Below are 13,233 nucleotides of genomic sequence, written 5' to 3'. Positions count from 1 at the left end.
TTTATGCTCGTTAGTATAACGAGCGAGTTCGAGCCAGCTCGTGAGCCGAACTAGCTACGCGTCCAACATAATTTCCATCTACGTCTGTCTACAATCCAAGACTTGATATTTTCTCTGTACCTTTGTACTTGTCCAATATCCATTAAATAGACCGATCAATTTATGTATCTGAGAGACCAAGACTCAGTATTTTGTAATCTCTTTAATTATGATAGGTTAGCTTATAGGTGTATGTTATTGATGGAACATATATGGTCGATGAATCATGGAAGTATCACCTGTAAAATTATATAGAGTACTGAAACTATGAAAATGAAACCATATGTTATACTAATTTTTTTATTTAATCCGTACGGATATATATGATCTGGGAGAGTATACAAGTGTTTGGCTCACTAGCTACCCGAGCCAGCTCGCGAGCTGGAACGAGCCGAGCCGAGCCGAGCAAACTTTTATGCTCAGTAGGATAACAAGCCGAGCCAGCTCGTTATCTTAGTGAGCTGGCTCGTTATCCAGCCCTAAATCACCGACCAAAATGAACATTGTCCCTGTCAATACGTTATTTGTAGGAGTAGCTAGTAAAGTTTTCCCCTTTCGGAACTTGATTTTTTTCCTTTCTGAATTTGAGTGAGGTTTTTACTGCCAAAAGCCCAAAGCGCACGCGGTCAGCTGCTGGTCCGGAGCAGCGGCCGGCTGGCTGATGCAATGCCCAAATCCAGGCCGAAGTTCGCTCGGACACGGCGCACCGCATGACGGCATGAGCCGAGCCGCCGCCCCGGCGTCGTCGTGGGCCCCACATGTCACCCGACCAACACCCCACCCCCGTGGGTCCGGCCCCACGCACGCGCGCGCCTGGGCCGCCGGCCCGTGGTTGGTGGGTGGAGGCACGAACCACGCGCGCCCCACTTGACGGCGCGCAGGGCCCCACCAGGACATGGCGGCGTCGGCGAAAGCGACTCCGAAACCGCGCCGTGAGCCACTGGCCGTGGGCCCGGGTCGGGAGGGATGGGGACGGAGACGGCGCCACCACGCGCAGGTATAACGGACCGGGGCCAGCGGCCCGATGCGAGGCCCAGATAAAAAGGAGCATGCCGCTGCGGTTCCAGCCCCGCCTCCGCCTCCTCCCGTCAGCAGCAGCAGCAGCAGCGTCGGCGCCGCCTTTTCCCCCGCACGGGCCCGCCTCCGCCACCGGATCGAGCGTGCGCCTCACCGGCGGGCGGCGGCGGCGGCGCGGGGCGGCGGTGGCGATGGCGTCCGGCGACGCGCGCGTGGCGGGGATCGCGTCCTCCATCCGCGTCATCCCCGACTTCCCAAAGCCAGGTCGGTCCTCCACACCCCGCTTCGCTAACACCCTCTCGGCTCTCCCTACGGCTCGCTCGCGTAGTTGCGTGGGGTGGGTACGTGTTCCGGGCTGCTCGATTCGACCGATCATGCTTGCGGCTGGCGGCGGCGGCGGCGGCGGGGTGGCCCGCCGTTGACTCGTGACTGTTCGTGGCATAGATTTGCTATCCAGTACTAGTACGGAGTAGCATCGTGGGGCTGACGTACGCGGGATTCCGGAGCTAGCGGTAACTGAAGTGCGTAACCTGGCGTCACGGCATATTACTAAAGCGGTGAACAATATAAAAGTAGAAACAGAGTAGTTGTGATGGCCAAGCAAAAAGAAAAAAAAGCTGTTTTTTTAATTTGTTTACCTTCACATGCAAACTGCGTGCTGCTTAGCAGCCCGTGGGGATCGGCTACTGGGGAGCCGGGTGGTAAAAGAGTCTCAAATTTTAGCCTAGATAATCTAAGGGCCAGGCTCTAATCTTATTCAGTTTTGAGCTAAAAATATATAAGAACTAAGTTGGATTGTGAAGAGAGCACTAGAGTCATGATCCGTTACCACTATGACATGTCACAGTGTGGTGTTCTCCACCTTTTGGAACGATACTTCTCTGTGGGGGAATCTCAGCACTTGTTCATTGTAATCACGCGTCATTCTTTTATGTTTCGTTGTAGGGATCATGTTTCAGGACATCACGACGTTGCTCCTTGATCCGAAGGCATTCCGTGACACAATCGACCTCTTTGTTGAGCGGTACAAGGACCAAGGGATCACCGTAGTTGCTGGTAATGTATACTTATGCAGCCTTTTTTTTTGTCATCTGATGATCTTAGGATGAAAAGGTCAGATTGTAAGCAATGCAATCAAGAACATTACATTTCTCTTATATTGTTGCCATGAAAAACAGGTGTTGAAGCTAGGGGTTTTATCTTTGGCCCTCCTATTGCTTTAGCCATAGGTGCAAAATTTGTACCTTTGAGAAAGCCGAAGAAGTTGCCAGGTCTGTATATCTACGGTTAACAGCTTAGCATTGTTATTGTTGAATGACAATGCTCAGAGCTCAAGATGAATGAAGTAGTTAACAATCTCCATCTATCTATTTACTAGGTGAGGTGATCTCCGAAGAATATTCTTTGGAATACGGCACTGACAAAATAGAAATGCATGTTGGAGCTGTGGAGGCTAATGATCGAGCACTTGTTGTCGATGATCTCATTGCCACCGGTGGAACACTGTGTGCAGCTGTCAAACTTCTTGGTGAGCTCCTGTCTTCAGTTTTACTTTGATTTTTCTGTTGTGTACACAATGTTGTAAACCAATTAGCTAAATATTTCTATCATGAAAAATCATCCTAAACGAGCAAAGTTGATTTATTGTATGATGGTTTATTGTTTCATGGTTACTATTCTGTTCTCTCACTTCGAGTCGCTTTTCTATTGTTTATTCTATGATGATGGTTTATTTACTTCAATTGTGTCCCTTTCCTTTTCAGAGCGTGTTGGAGCAAAGGTGGTTGAGTGTGCTTGTGTCATTGAATTGCCGGAATTGAAGGTATAACATTATTTGTATACCATAGTGGAGTTGCTGTCATGCTCTTACTAGAGTTGCTGTCATGCTCTTACTAGGAGTTTCTGTTTGCGTATACTATGTTCCTGGCAACTTCCATCATACAAATGGGTAAAATATCAGAGATTATGACTTGACTGGAAGGGAACAATTGAAGTCCTGTCTGGAAGTTCATAAGATTATCTAATTTTTCAAGTATATATTGATGGCACTACCATCTCAGGTGTCAGAGTTCCACAGCTAAATAATTATAGTAATTATCTAGGAGTAAAATGGAAGCTAGTTAATGATGGAAAACATTTAGAGTGCCTGTTATGAGAAATTATCTTTGTTTACCATTCTAACTGTATGCTGTATTTTAGGGCCGTGACAAGCTAGGGGACAGGCCCGTTTTTGTCCTTGTGAAAGCGGATGGAGCATGATGAAACACAAGTACACAACTTAGGATGTCTCAGAGTTGGCCCCGTTGATGTTCCCTCTCTAGAATCATTCTGGAAACGACAGAGTATCTCATGTGACATTGGCTAGTTCCTAGCTGATGTTTAATAAAGTTTTATCTTTAAATTTGAGGCCATGAATTATTTGTCAATGTGGACATGATTGCTGGTCCTTGTAAGGCTTATGTATGTCAAACCAGTGCCAATTATTCACATCAATTGAGGTTAATCCTTGTTGGAGTTTGTTGTTGTTGCTAGTAGCAGTACTTTGTTTCTTGGTGCAATTACTCACATCGTAATAGTGGTTGATGTTTGGAGATGGGCTTCTGAAGTGATTTGAGGCTTCTGAAGTGATTTGAGGGCCTGGTGGTCATGAGTTTATATTTCCCTGATGATCATGGATGCTATTTTCCCTGACCACTGCTCATATTTGATTTAGATAGTTTCATGCGTGTCTACTTCATATGCCTTTTGCCATCTCCTTTTATGCCAAGTGGCATTTGGTCTTGATTATTCCTGTTTGCAACTTGAATTTTTAAATCCTTGGCCTTCACAGGGTTGAACATGTGGATGCGGTTTTGTTGCTCAGGTGATGAGGATTGTGAACATTTGACTAAGTATATTAACTTCGAGCATGCTTATGCTTGTCAGTGAAACATTTAGGAGTGCATTGTGCAGTCCTTCCCTTGAGTCTTGTATGATTAGACTTTACCTATCTGTGAAAGGTGCTTTTGGAGGAGACTGTTAATTGTATTGTGACATGTTTATCGGTTTGTATGTTTTATTAAAAGGAGAATTATTTCCTTAACTGAACCTTAAAGAGTACTGCCTTAACTGAATAATTTTAGAGTACGGTGGTATCTGCCTATCAACTTTTTGTTTCTAAATGAGTTGTTATTGCTTTCTGGTGAACATCCTGATTGATGAGTATAACTCATATTTGACTTGAAGTTTGATATGTATTCGGCAATTGGTTTTCCAATCATCTGTTATTTTTATGTTTGACAATGAACTTTTTGTATATGATCTCTGACTTGTAGTTTGTTCTATTTTCCTTTGAAAGTCAATCTGTTTACTTTGACTTCTTTGCCTTGTCTCATGGAAGCTCATTCTCTTTTTTTTTTGAAGTAATTGTTTTTTTGGTGTACTTGTGATCAGAGTGGGTGTGAATTGTTAGTTTTATGAGGTTGATCAAATATTGATCTTTCTTTGTTTCATGGTTCTGGATGCCAATGAATCCCTGTGAAATCAATCTCCATGGATGTTCCCTTCACTTGTGTTTCTATTGGTTACAAAAATGGTGTTAATTTAATAAAATCAAGCAGAAGTTCTCATTGTCTCTTTCTGAGCATGATGAATTCCCCATCAGTTAAAATGGAGGAATCTTTTTGGAATATATTCTCTTATGTCATCTTAATGAGGAGATTAGTTGACTTTATTTGGCTATGTTCCTGCTTATACACATGTTTTTCACGAACTAATGTGACTTTGTTCTTTGTTCCTGCAATTTGCATCAAAGGTACATAGTTCTTGCCCCTGCAATTTGTATATGTGGACATTGTTCTTGCCCAAGTTATCAGGACAGAGGCTGCATAATTCGGTAATAGGAAAGTCTGCTTGACTAGTTTACTCTTTGGTTCAGCTTTTACTGATTACCTTCTCATGGTTTATTTCCAATGCGATTATTTTGTTTTCTCATCTTCAACCCTTCATAGAACTTTGCTTCTGAGGATAATAACATGTTAGCATTTGTGTAAGTCAATCAATACAATCAAAGTTATAAACAATGGCACATTCATGTTGTCAATGAAAGTGACAGAAATTTGTGTTTGGTGATCATTAAATATTGTTATGGTATACAACTGCCTTCGGCCTTCCTACAATTCCTTTGTTAGAATTCACTGCAGCGTGTGAGTGCAGAGATGGAGACTGACTATTCGCAAGTAATTTAAATATTCAATTTCATGTGTTTGTTTTTTTCCCTATTTATTTGCGTCATTGTTTCTCAAAACTACCGGCCTGTCGTATTTCATATTTTGAGGATAAGTAATGTTGGATCATGGTACTCCTATTTCTGTGAGAATAAAAAAAATGCATGAAAGATCTTAACTCAAGATATAGTTATTTTGTGCAAGCAAACATACTAATCTTAAGCTGTAGCTGTTCTTCTGGAAAACACAACAAAGCAACACTATCAGCTGGCATAATTTATTGGTGCCATTTTCTGCTCTTAGTTTACAAGCTAAGAAATGATATAAAGAGAATATCTTTTTGGATCTCCAAAGGAGGTGATCCCTCAAGCAATTTGGCTTTCCCATGCTTTGAAGTTGAACGTTGTGCAAGTCAGAAAATAAACATAGTGTTTACTTGGCAATCATCATATGTTATGTTCTTTGTTTTGATGTTATTGTTGATATATTGTTGGTTTGTTTAGGTATTCTATAATGTGTACTCGTGCAGTTTGGCCGCATAACATCGGAGGCACCATCGCTTCTTTCATACAGCTAAAGGGTATGAATCGTGGGCCATAAACAAATCTCATCTTGTTCCCTTAATCATTTTCCTTGCCAGCATCTTAGCTGTTTTTGTTTGACAAAGAGAGGCAAGAAGTCCCTTTTGAGGACATGCCAGAACTACAACTGATTTGTACATTGTGGTGGATCTGAGTCATGTGCAGCTCTTAATTGCTAGATGGGGGCAGATCACTTCCTGCTGATGAGGATATCAGCAGCAGATCTCTAGCAGATTCAGATTTGTCGGGCATTGCGGAAACCTGACACCCTATGTGGAGACCTACATTGCTGCTTCCATTTTGATGATGCACATGCTCGTCGAATCGCAAAATGTGCTATAATCTGGATTTAAAATCCAACTGAGTTTTCTTAAGGCCTTTGGTATTCTTGGTGCAGCTTGTCCCTTGGCTGACCTTCACAAAGGTGGCATTTTATACACCGTCTGATGAACCTTTTGCACTGTTCAATCTTTTTCCTGTAAACTGCTGTGGTCTAAATTTCGTTTAGAACTGCCTTGTATGAGGTTGTAAGAATGGACTAATTGCTATCTAAGTTCAGTTCCGAAAAATTACTGGATTAACATAGTTTGTGTTTCAACTTTCAAATTTTGCCTTACTTTGGAGTCTGTTTTTCTGCTTCTGGCAAGTACGGACAATCATTGAGGCTTTGGGAGTTCTGCAGAAGAACACCAGTACATTCAACATTGAAGAATGCATCATTCGTCGATATCAGTGGAGGCGTTGGCATATCTCCTTCAATTTCTAAAGAATGTTCAGATTCCCTCCACCATGTTCGTGCAGGCCTCTCTTTGCATCTCCAGTTTTCTTTATTCTATCTCTCTAACCAGCATTACACTCTTTTATTCTATTCTATTTTCTGAGGTGAACCATGTCTCTGTTTAGAGATCATAGACTTCCTCTCCCTCCCCTTGATGAACCAATGATTAGTGAAGTGTCCCCAATCATTGAACCTTCTTCTCAGACAGGCCACGGCACTGTAATCTTGGATAAGTCACTGTTATGTCTACCAGCTAGCAGTTGAACTTTTCTGATCTTGTAACCTTCACATCTCCATGATATGCCTTGGTTGATTTTAATCATTAACTTATAGCCATAAACTTCATCCCAACCGTGGACTGCCATTTCTTTAATCATAGTCACATTTTTTAAAATTTGAAGATGATGCCCAGCAACCTTTCTGAATTCTGGTTCCTGAACAGTATAAAAGCACCTCCACAGTTGTGTATTAGTCTTCATCCGGCAAACACCTCAGACACACAAACAAACTACACAATCACTCGTGACCTCTCCATTGCACATCACAATGGAGGCTGGAGGGTTGATCACTGAGGTTGGTTGGACCGAGTTCGACTTTCTGTCGCATGGAGAGGAGTCGGAGGTAATGGCGCAGCTGCTAGGCGCCTTCCCCTCTCATGGTGAGGAAGGCCACCATGAACTGCCCTGGTCCGATCAAGCTTCCAATGCATACAGTGACAACATTGGAAGCAGCCTTGCTGTCCCACCTGCATTTGAGGGCTACTGTTTGAGTGACTCAAATGAAGCTCTGAGGATCAGCTCCTGCATTGCAGATGATGACCTGAGCTCGGTCCAGGAGTATGGTGCAGCTGAGTTTGTCAACATGTTCTCAAACCATTCCCCTAATTTTTATGGGAATGGTGGTCGGAGCTGCGAGGATGTGGATGGCCCAAGCATGAGTATGCTCAACTCAGTAAGTGCTACCAACAAGAGAAAGCACTTGGCTGGAGAACTTGATGGTCAAACAAGAGTACGTATTCATGATTATCCTTTTGACCATCAGTATTATGGCTAGAAACCTCTCGTTACTAACGTAAATGCTTAATAAAATGAATAAATGCAGGGCCGGAAATGCGCACGGAGAGGTGAAACAAAGCGAACGAAGAGGGCCAAACAGAGTGGAGATGAGGATCCGAGTATGGCCATCGCGAGTGGAAGCCCAACAAGTTGCTGCACATCTGACAGTGACTCCAATGCCTCTCTGGAGTCTGCAGATGCTGATGCTCGTCCGAAAGGCAAGGCTCGGGCAGGCCGCGGCGCAACAACTGAACCCCAGAGCATCTATGCAAGGGTACTACTACATATGATCATCCTGTTTTGTTTGTTCATGAAAGTATCACTCCTCTTCATAACTGAACTTGACAATACTGTTGCTCTTCTTCGGTTATGCAGAAGAGGAGGGAAAGGATCAACGAGAGGCTGAAGATTCTGCAGAACCTGGTGCCCAACGGGACCAAAGTAGACATCAGCACCATGCTTGAGGAGGCAGTCCACTATGTGAAGTTCCTGCAGCTTCAAATCAGGGTGAGGATTTTGCAGAGTCTGATTCAGTTGGCATCATCCATACTGTTGCGCAACGCATTCCGCTGACATTTTCCTTTTCTGAATCTGCAGCTCCTGAGCTCGGATGACATGTGGATGTATGCCCCAATTGCGTACAACGGGATGAACATCGGGATTGATCTGAACATGGACAGATGATCAGACGCGAACCTGATGAAGGAATTTGTACTTACCAATGAAATGTGCTTGGTATAACCAGTCTGGTAGTTTTTTTAAAAAAATACAGTCTGGAACTTTTTATACAATTTAAGGACCATAGGTAAGGAAGCAGCCTGCTAGGCGGAGGTTCTGAAACTTCTGAAGACAAGGAGTTACAGTTGCCTACTGCACCACTTACATGAAGAGACGGTTTTACTCCTAAATTGCACGGGACATTTTTTTTTTCTTTTGTCTTGAGAAGAGGCATCTTTTAACATTGTCAGGAAACCGAGATCTTTTTTTCCTTTATGTAAACTGTACAAGTTTTTGCCTCTTCAGCCCTACCAAGGACCAGCAGACACCACCGCACTTCGTTGACCTTTGACGGTTCGCTCGAATCGCGCCTCTTGGCGCTTTCATTTTAAACGTTTGAAACCTAGTCTTGCTCTTGCACAAGAGCAATGCACACAATAAACGCCAAAGACAGAGAAGAGGAACTGCACAGATTATATAAAATTTAGAATACATGCCATTCTAAAGTTAAAATTCCTTCCGGTCAAATGTTTTTAGACTTTTGACTACCAATATGAAAAATTTCATTGGCCAGCTATGCAGGATAGAGATTCACCACAGAAAAAATATATTTTTGAGGAAATTGCCGGTCAGAATTATAGACCGTGCCGATGAAAGTGAAAGGAAAATATTTTGATGCAATTTGCAATGGCTACTCCTACAAAAACTCCCACCCAAAAAATGTTTTCATCCAATCATCAATAATTCCCTGGCCCATAGGAAACATGTATCCAATCATAATGTTGGGCTTAGTGATCTCTAGTTTCGTTTCGTTTTGGGCTCGCCAACTTCATATGGGCCCCAAACGAGGCCCAATAGACGTTTAGCACGCGCACGTGAGCGAAGAGAGAGAAAGAGAAGGGAATCCCAAACCCCTAGACCCACGCGCCGCCGGCCGCCGCGAACCCTCCTCTCCCTCGCGCCCGCCATGGCCGCCGCCTCCGCCTGCGGCGGCGCAGGCTGCGGGCCGCACTGCTCCTCCACCTCCGCCGCAGGCGCCGAGGAGGGCGCTCCGGCGGAGAGGATGGGCCGGCTTTCGATCGCCGCCGGCGCCACCACCACGTGCGGCAAGTGCGACGGCGGCGGCCCGGCCGTCGCGGTGTCCGGGGGCGCTGGCATGTGCCGGGAATGCTTCCGGGCCTACCTGTTCGGGAAGTTCAAGCTTGCCGTCACCAGCAACGCCATGGTGCGCCCCACCGACGCCGTCCTCCTCGCCTTCTCCGGCGGCCCCGCCTCCAGGTCCCCGATTCTCCCGAATTCACCCTCGCCCCCCCCCCCCCTTTTTTTCATTACTATGTCTTCTCCCTACCGGGTAGTTTGGCAAAATTCTGCACTGAGGAGAAGATCAATACACACAAGCTTAGTAAAACAGAAAAGGATCAATACTCACGGCCATCCTATAGCATTTGATTTGAACTCTGTTACAAAGTATTGAGTGGTAGGATAAACAGTTAGCCTTTAGGTTCAGTTAGCCTTTAGGTTCAGATGTTGCTTCGCTTGCATGGTTTTGTTATAATCCCATTGAATTGAAGTGTTGGCGCACAACCCAGGGTGGCTCTGCAATTCATACACGAGATGCAGTCCAAGGCAATCCAGAGCTGGGAGACGAGCAACTTGCAGGCCCTGCCGGCCTTCGGCGTTGGCGTTGGGTTTGTCGACGAGAGTGCCCTTTCAGTGAGGCCAGAACACGAAACTGAGACAGCGACTGAAGATATCAAGTCGATCGTGTCGAGTTTGTCCCCGGGCAATAAGCAAGTGCATTTTGCCCCTCTTGAGGACGTGTTCTCATCCGGATCAAAAGACAAGGCAGCCAGGCTGAAGGAGGTGCTTGGCATGATTGATGATGAGACAGGGAGGGACGACTTTGTTCAGTGCTTGCGCATGCTTTCACTGCAGAAGGTGCTTCCTTTCAGTGCTTGTCCATGCTTTCAAGTGCTTTTTGGTATGGAACTTACAATTATGTTGATATTTTGCTCAGATTGCACTGGAAAATGGCTACACCAAGATCATGCTAGGGACATGCGCTTCTGGAATAGCATGTCATGTGCTATCTGCCACCGTGAAGGTATATTGCTAATCTGGTGATGCTTGATTGTTGTTGGCTTGTTGCAAAGATCATGAGAGAGAGTTGAGTGCATGACTGAATTACCAATTTTTCCCAGGGGCAAGGCTACTCTTTACCAGCTGATGTCCAATATGTCGATACACGGTGGGAAGTACCTGTGGTTCTTCCACTCCATGATTGCCTGGCCCAAGAGCTTAGCTTGCTATGTGAACTTGATAGGTAAGACTGTTTGTTTCGACTAGTTGTCTGTTGTCCTCAAAATGTCTTTTATTCTAATGGGTTCTATGCTCAGTTTAAAGACGCAGCAACTTCTGGATAGGCCTTGCAGTGGCATCAACAGCTTAGTTGCATCCTTTGTTTCACGGCTAAGGGTAGGCCCTCTTGTTCTTTGCATGTCACTTGCTGACTGACTTAAAGTTTTTGCTATTCTGAATTGAACTAAAGCTGAAGCTGTAATCTTATCTAGTGACTACTTTTATGAATATCTTGTGGAGCAACACAAGCCATAATTTTTAACATATTCTAATTTCTATTTGCAGGAAGAGAATCCTTCTCGAGAGCATACCATTTTAAGAACTGCACAAAAGCTTAAGCCATTCCCTTTTAACAAGTTCTCAGCAAACGGCTATCATGATTTCCTGCCATCACGGCTTCGTCCCAAGTTTCATAATGTTGATACCAACGAGTCTACTTTCTCAGAGATTCTCTGCCTGATATGTGGAAGCCCGTTCAGTGAATCGGAACTCCAGAATTTGGAAAACACGAAGCACAAGGCCCAGAAGAAAATTGATCTTTATACTGCTCATTGTTGTCAAAGCTGCCATTTCCAGATTCTACCAGCTGCTACAGATACATATGCACATTTCTTTTCACTACTACCGAAGTTTTGGACTGAGAAAGTGGACGCTACATCTGCCAGCAATAGCTCACTAAGGTGAGGCTGACGTTCTTTCTTTAGAGGCTGCCTCATTGTCTGGGTGTTTACAGAGCAGGTTCTCACTATTATACTAAAGGAAAACATTAAACCTTCTGTACAGCTCCTTAGCATAATGTTTAGTCTATGTGACCACTTGTCTCTGTATGTTCAACACTCCATTCATTTGCTAATATTATGTCCTGTTTGTTCTGATTCTGCGAACTGTTTCTTTCAGAGATCAGATAGAGGACTACCTGCTGGAAGAAGATGATGTAAACTGAAACTATCACTTTAGTGAACCCAAACTTGTGAGAAAAGTTGCTTGATTTCATGATTAAAGTTGACCCAGTCACGTTTTTTTCTTCATATGGTAACACCAGAGTGCTGGTTTATACTGACACATGTTTTACTACTGTTTGTCTGTTGTGCAAGAAAGCCAGAAGAGATCCCTTTCTGATTGTACCTCACACATCATGCATAATACCTATGGATAGCAATGTTTCTCTCCAGTACGGCACTGCTTTATTCAGATTTGCGAAACATCCTTACAATTATTGTACATTACCATTCTTGACTCGGTCCCTGGTATTCTGTAATTGAAATAGTGATCAGGCAAACCATCCCGTGCCAGCAAGTTTCCACTGATTTTAGAAGACAGCAGAGGTTGGATAGCTGAAGGTTTCCCACTTCCATGTGATTTCATATTGATTGGTCTGTACTGTGCTAACTATTCTGCCAGCAAAGATTGTACCAAGATGAATTTTGGACCTTTCATTTTCTGTATAAATCTTATATTTACTTCTGTTGTAATCTCTTACCCCTTTGTATTGGATTCGAAGGATACTCTTTAGACTAACAGATATATGCTGCATCCTGGTCCTTGGTAGGGCTGAAGGGTTGCAGGAATACAATAATATACACATTATACATCGCATACAGAATACAATACTAAGAGTTGCAGGAAACAAAAATGGTAATGACACTACAGATAAGTTGTCCCTTGCGTTGTGCTTTGCGCAACTATCTAATCAACTTGCTTTTCACTACATTATCATGTAACTGATATTTCGTTCCTGTGAGTGACAGTAAGTCATTTTCTACTAAACCTTTGGCTGTCTTTCCCCCTGCAATTTAGTGCATCGTCTCTTCTACAAACCACCACGTTACAAGTGTGCTGGAGACTTGTGAAATGCATCGCATGCGTGCTTGCATCCATGTGCACTTCTCAGTGTTGCTGAACCCACACTGGTCAAACATTGGGAACCTATATCTTACAAGTGATTAGGTTAAAGCTTGTAAAGGTTAGACCTTTTGGTTAGCCACTTTAATCTGATTGGGTTGGCATAAAGCCTGGCCAGTAATCCTAGCCAACGTGCAAGGGCTTATCCAGCTTTTCATCAATGATGACAACACAAGTGCATACAAAGTCCCGCAAGGGCCTACAGAACCTTTCATTTTAGATGGTTGGAGCAGGATTTATAAAACCGACTGCCTGCTGATAGGTGATGTTGATGGAATCTGGCAGAGCTTGACAAATATTTCGAACTTTCAAATGTTCTCCACCGTTCAAACTTCAAAGCATGAGAATAAAATAATGCAGATATTGACCACAAAAATGGTCCATAACTCTCTGCAAGTTGGGCAGATAGCCTTCAGGGTGTGCTGCCTGCTCTGGTCTGTACTTCTCAGCAGAAGCAGGAAGTGCTATATTTTGTTCTTGTTTGAAGGATTCATTAGTTGCTAATGGTTGCATTTGCCACCCAAATTGCTTTTGAACTCGTTTCTTTAAAATCTCTGTAGATCTATGCAGCTAGCATGGGT

General features: G+C 43.9%; 3 protein-coding genes across 13 annotated transcripts; all 3 read left to right on the top strand.

Moving 5' to 3' along the window:
- Positions 1 to 1,120: 1,120 nt before the first annotated feature.
- Positions 1,121 to 3,573, top strand: LOC112884867 (adenine phosphoribosyltransferase 1). Its single transcript, XM_025950484.1, has 6 exons — positions 1,121 to 1,320; positions 2,002 to 2,112; positions 2,235 to 2,327; positions 2,435 to 2,584; positions 2,820 to 2,878; positions 3,256 to 3,573. The coding sequence occupies exons 1-6, from the start codon at positions 1,248 to 1,250 to the stop codon at positions 3,313 to 3,315; spliced, it is 546 nt and encodes a 181-aa protein (XP_025806269.1). The 5' UTR covers positions 1,121 to 1,247; the 3' UTR covers positions 3,316 to 3,573.
- A 140-nt stretch (positions 3,574 to 3,713) lies between these two features.
- Positions 3,714 to 8,847, top strand: LOC112884866 (transcription factor bHLH139-like). Of its 3 annotated transcripts, none has more exons than XM_025950482.1 (5): positions 3,714 to 5,841; positions 6,022 to 7,628; positions 7,722 to 7,949; positions 8,051 to 8,182; positions 8,273 to 8,847. In XM_025950482.1, the coding sequence occupies exons 2-5, from the start codon at positions 7,167 to 7,169 to the stop codon at positions 8,357 to 8,359; spliced, it is 909 nt and encodes a 302-aa protein (XP_025806267.1). In that variant the 5' UTR covers positions 3,714 to 5,841; positions 6,022 to 7,166; the 3' UTR covers positions 8,360 to 8,847. The 3 variants fall into 3 exon arrangements, with proteins under 3 accessions (XP_025806267.1, XP_025806266.1, XP_025806268.1); XM_025950481.1 differs by having other exon boundaries at positions 6,008 to 7,628; XM_025950483.1 differs by having other exon boundaries at positions 3,714 to 7,278; positions 7,432 to 7,628.
- Positions 8,848 to 9,311: 464 nt separating this feature from the next.
- LOC112888096 (cytoplasmic tRNA 2-thiolation protein 2) lies at positions 9,312 to 12,268 on the top strand. Of its 9 annotated transcripts, none has more exons than XR_003227717.1 (9): positions 9,312 to 9,670; positions 9,982 to 10,330; positions 10,410 to 10,496; positions 10,594 to 10,715; positions 10,789 to 10,867; positions 11,036 to 11,430; positions 11,648 to 11,720; positions 11,849 to 11,921; positions 12,018 to 12,268. XR_003227717.1 is itself a non-coding variant. In XM_025954445.1 (8 exons), the coding sequence occupies exons 1-7, from the start codon at positions 9,360 to 9,362 to the stop codon at positions 11,691 to 11,693; spliced, it is 1,389 nt and encodes a 462-aa protein (XP_025810230.1). In that variant the 5' UTR covers positions 9,312 to 9,359; the 3' UTR covers positions 11,694 to 11,720; positions 11,849 to 12,268. The 9 variants fall into 9 exon arrangements, 4 of the variants coding, with proteins under 4 accessions (XP_025810230.1, XP_025810231.1, XP_025810233.1 ...); XR_003227718.1 differs by having other exon boundaries at positions 11,845 to 11,921; XR_003227719.1 differs by having other exon boundaries at positions 11,655 to 11,720; positions 11,849 to 12,268.
- The last annotated feature ends 965 nt before the right edge of the window (positions 12,269 to 13,233 follow it).

Source organism: Panicum hallii, chromosome 3 (genome assembly GCF_002211085.1).
Source record: "Panicum hallii strain FIL2 chromosome 3, PHallii_v3.1, whole genome shotgun sequence".
Classification (NCBI taxonomy): domain Eukaryota; kingdom Viridiplantae; phylum Streptophyta; class Magnoliopsida; order Poales; family Poaceae; genus Panicum; species Panicum hallii.
Note: the sequence above shows the minus strand (reverse complement) of the source record. Positions and strands in the feature narration are given on the sequence as shown.

What these genes read in the sequence shown, in the direction of transcription:
- LOC112884867 (XM_025950484.1), top strand. Translation starts at nt 1,248, where the DNA reads ATGGCGTCCGGCGACGCGCGCGTGGCGGGGATCGCGTCCTCCATCCGC. An exon ending in AGGGATCACCGTAGTTGCTG is followed by an intron (nt 2,113 to 2,234) that starts GTAATGTATACT and finishes CATGAAAAACAG; the next exon opens with GTGTTGAAGCTAGGGGTTTT. An exon ending in TGCAGCTGTCAAACTTCTTG is followed by an intron (nt 2,585 to 2,819) that starts GTGAGCTCCTGT and finishes TTTCCTTTTCAG; the next exon opens with AGCGTGTTGGAGCAAAGGTG.
- LOC112884866 (XM_025950482.1), top strand. Translation starts at nt 7,167, where the DNA reads ATGGAGGCTGGAGGGTTGATCACTGAGGTTGGTTGGACCGAGTTCGAC. An exon ending in AACTTGATGGTCAAACAAGA is followed by an intron (nt 7,629 to 7,721) that starts GTACGTATTCAT and finishes GAATAAATGCAG; the next exon opens with GGCCGGAAATGCGCACGGAG. An exon ending in CCCAGAGCATCTATGCAAGG is followed by an intron (nt 7,950 to 8,050) that starts GTACTACTACAT and finishes TCGGTTATGCAG; the next exon opens with AAGAGGAGGGAAAGGATCAA.
- LOC112888096 (XM_025954445.1), top strand. Translation starts at nt 9,360, where the DNA reads ATGGCCGCCGCCTCCGCCTGCGGCGGCGCAGGCTGCGGGCCGCACTGC. An exon ending in TGCTATCTGCCACCGTGAAG is followed by an intron (nt 10,497 to 10,593) that starts GTATATTGCTAA and finishes AATTTTTCCCAG; the next exon opens with GGGCAAGGCTACTCTTTACC. An exon ending in GCCAGCAATAGCTCACTAAG is followed by an intron (nt 11,431 to 11,647) that starts GTGAGGCTGACG and finishes TGTTTCTTTCAG; the next exon opens with AGATCAGATAGAGGACTACC.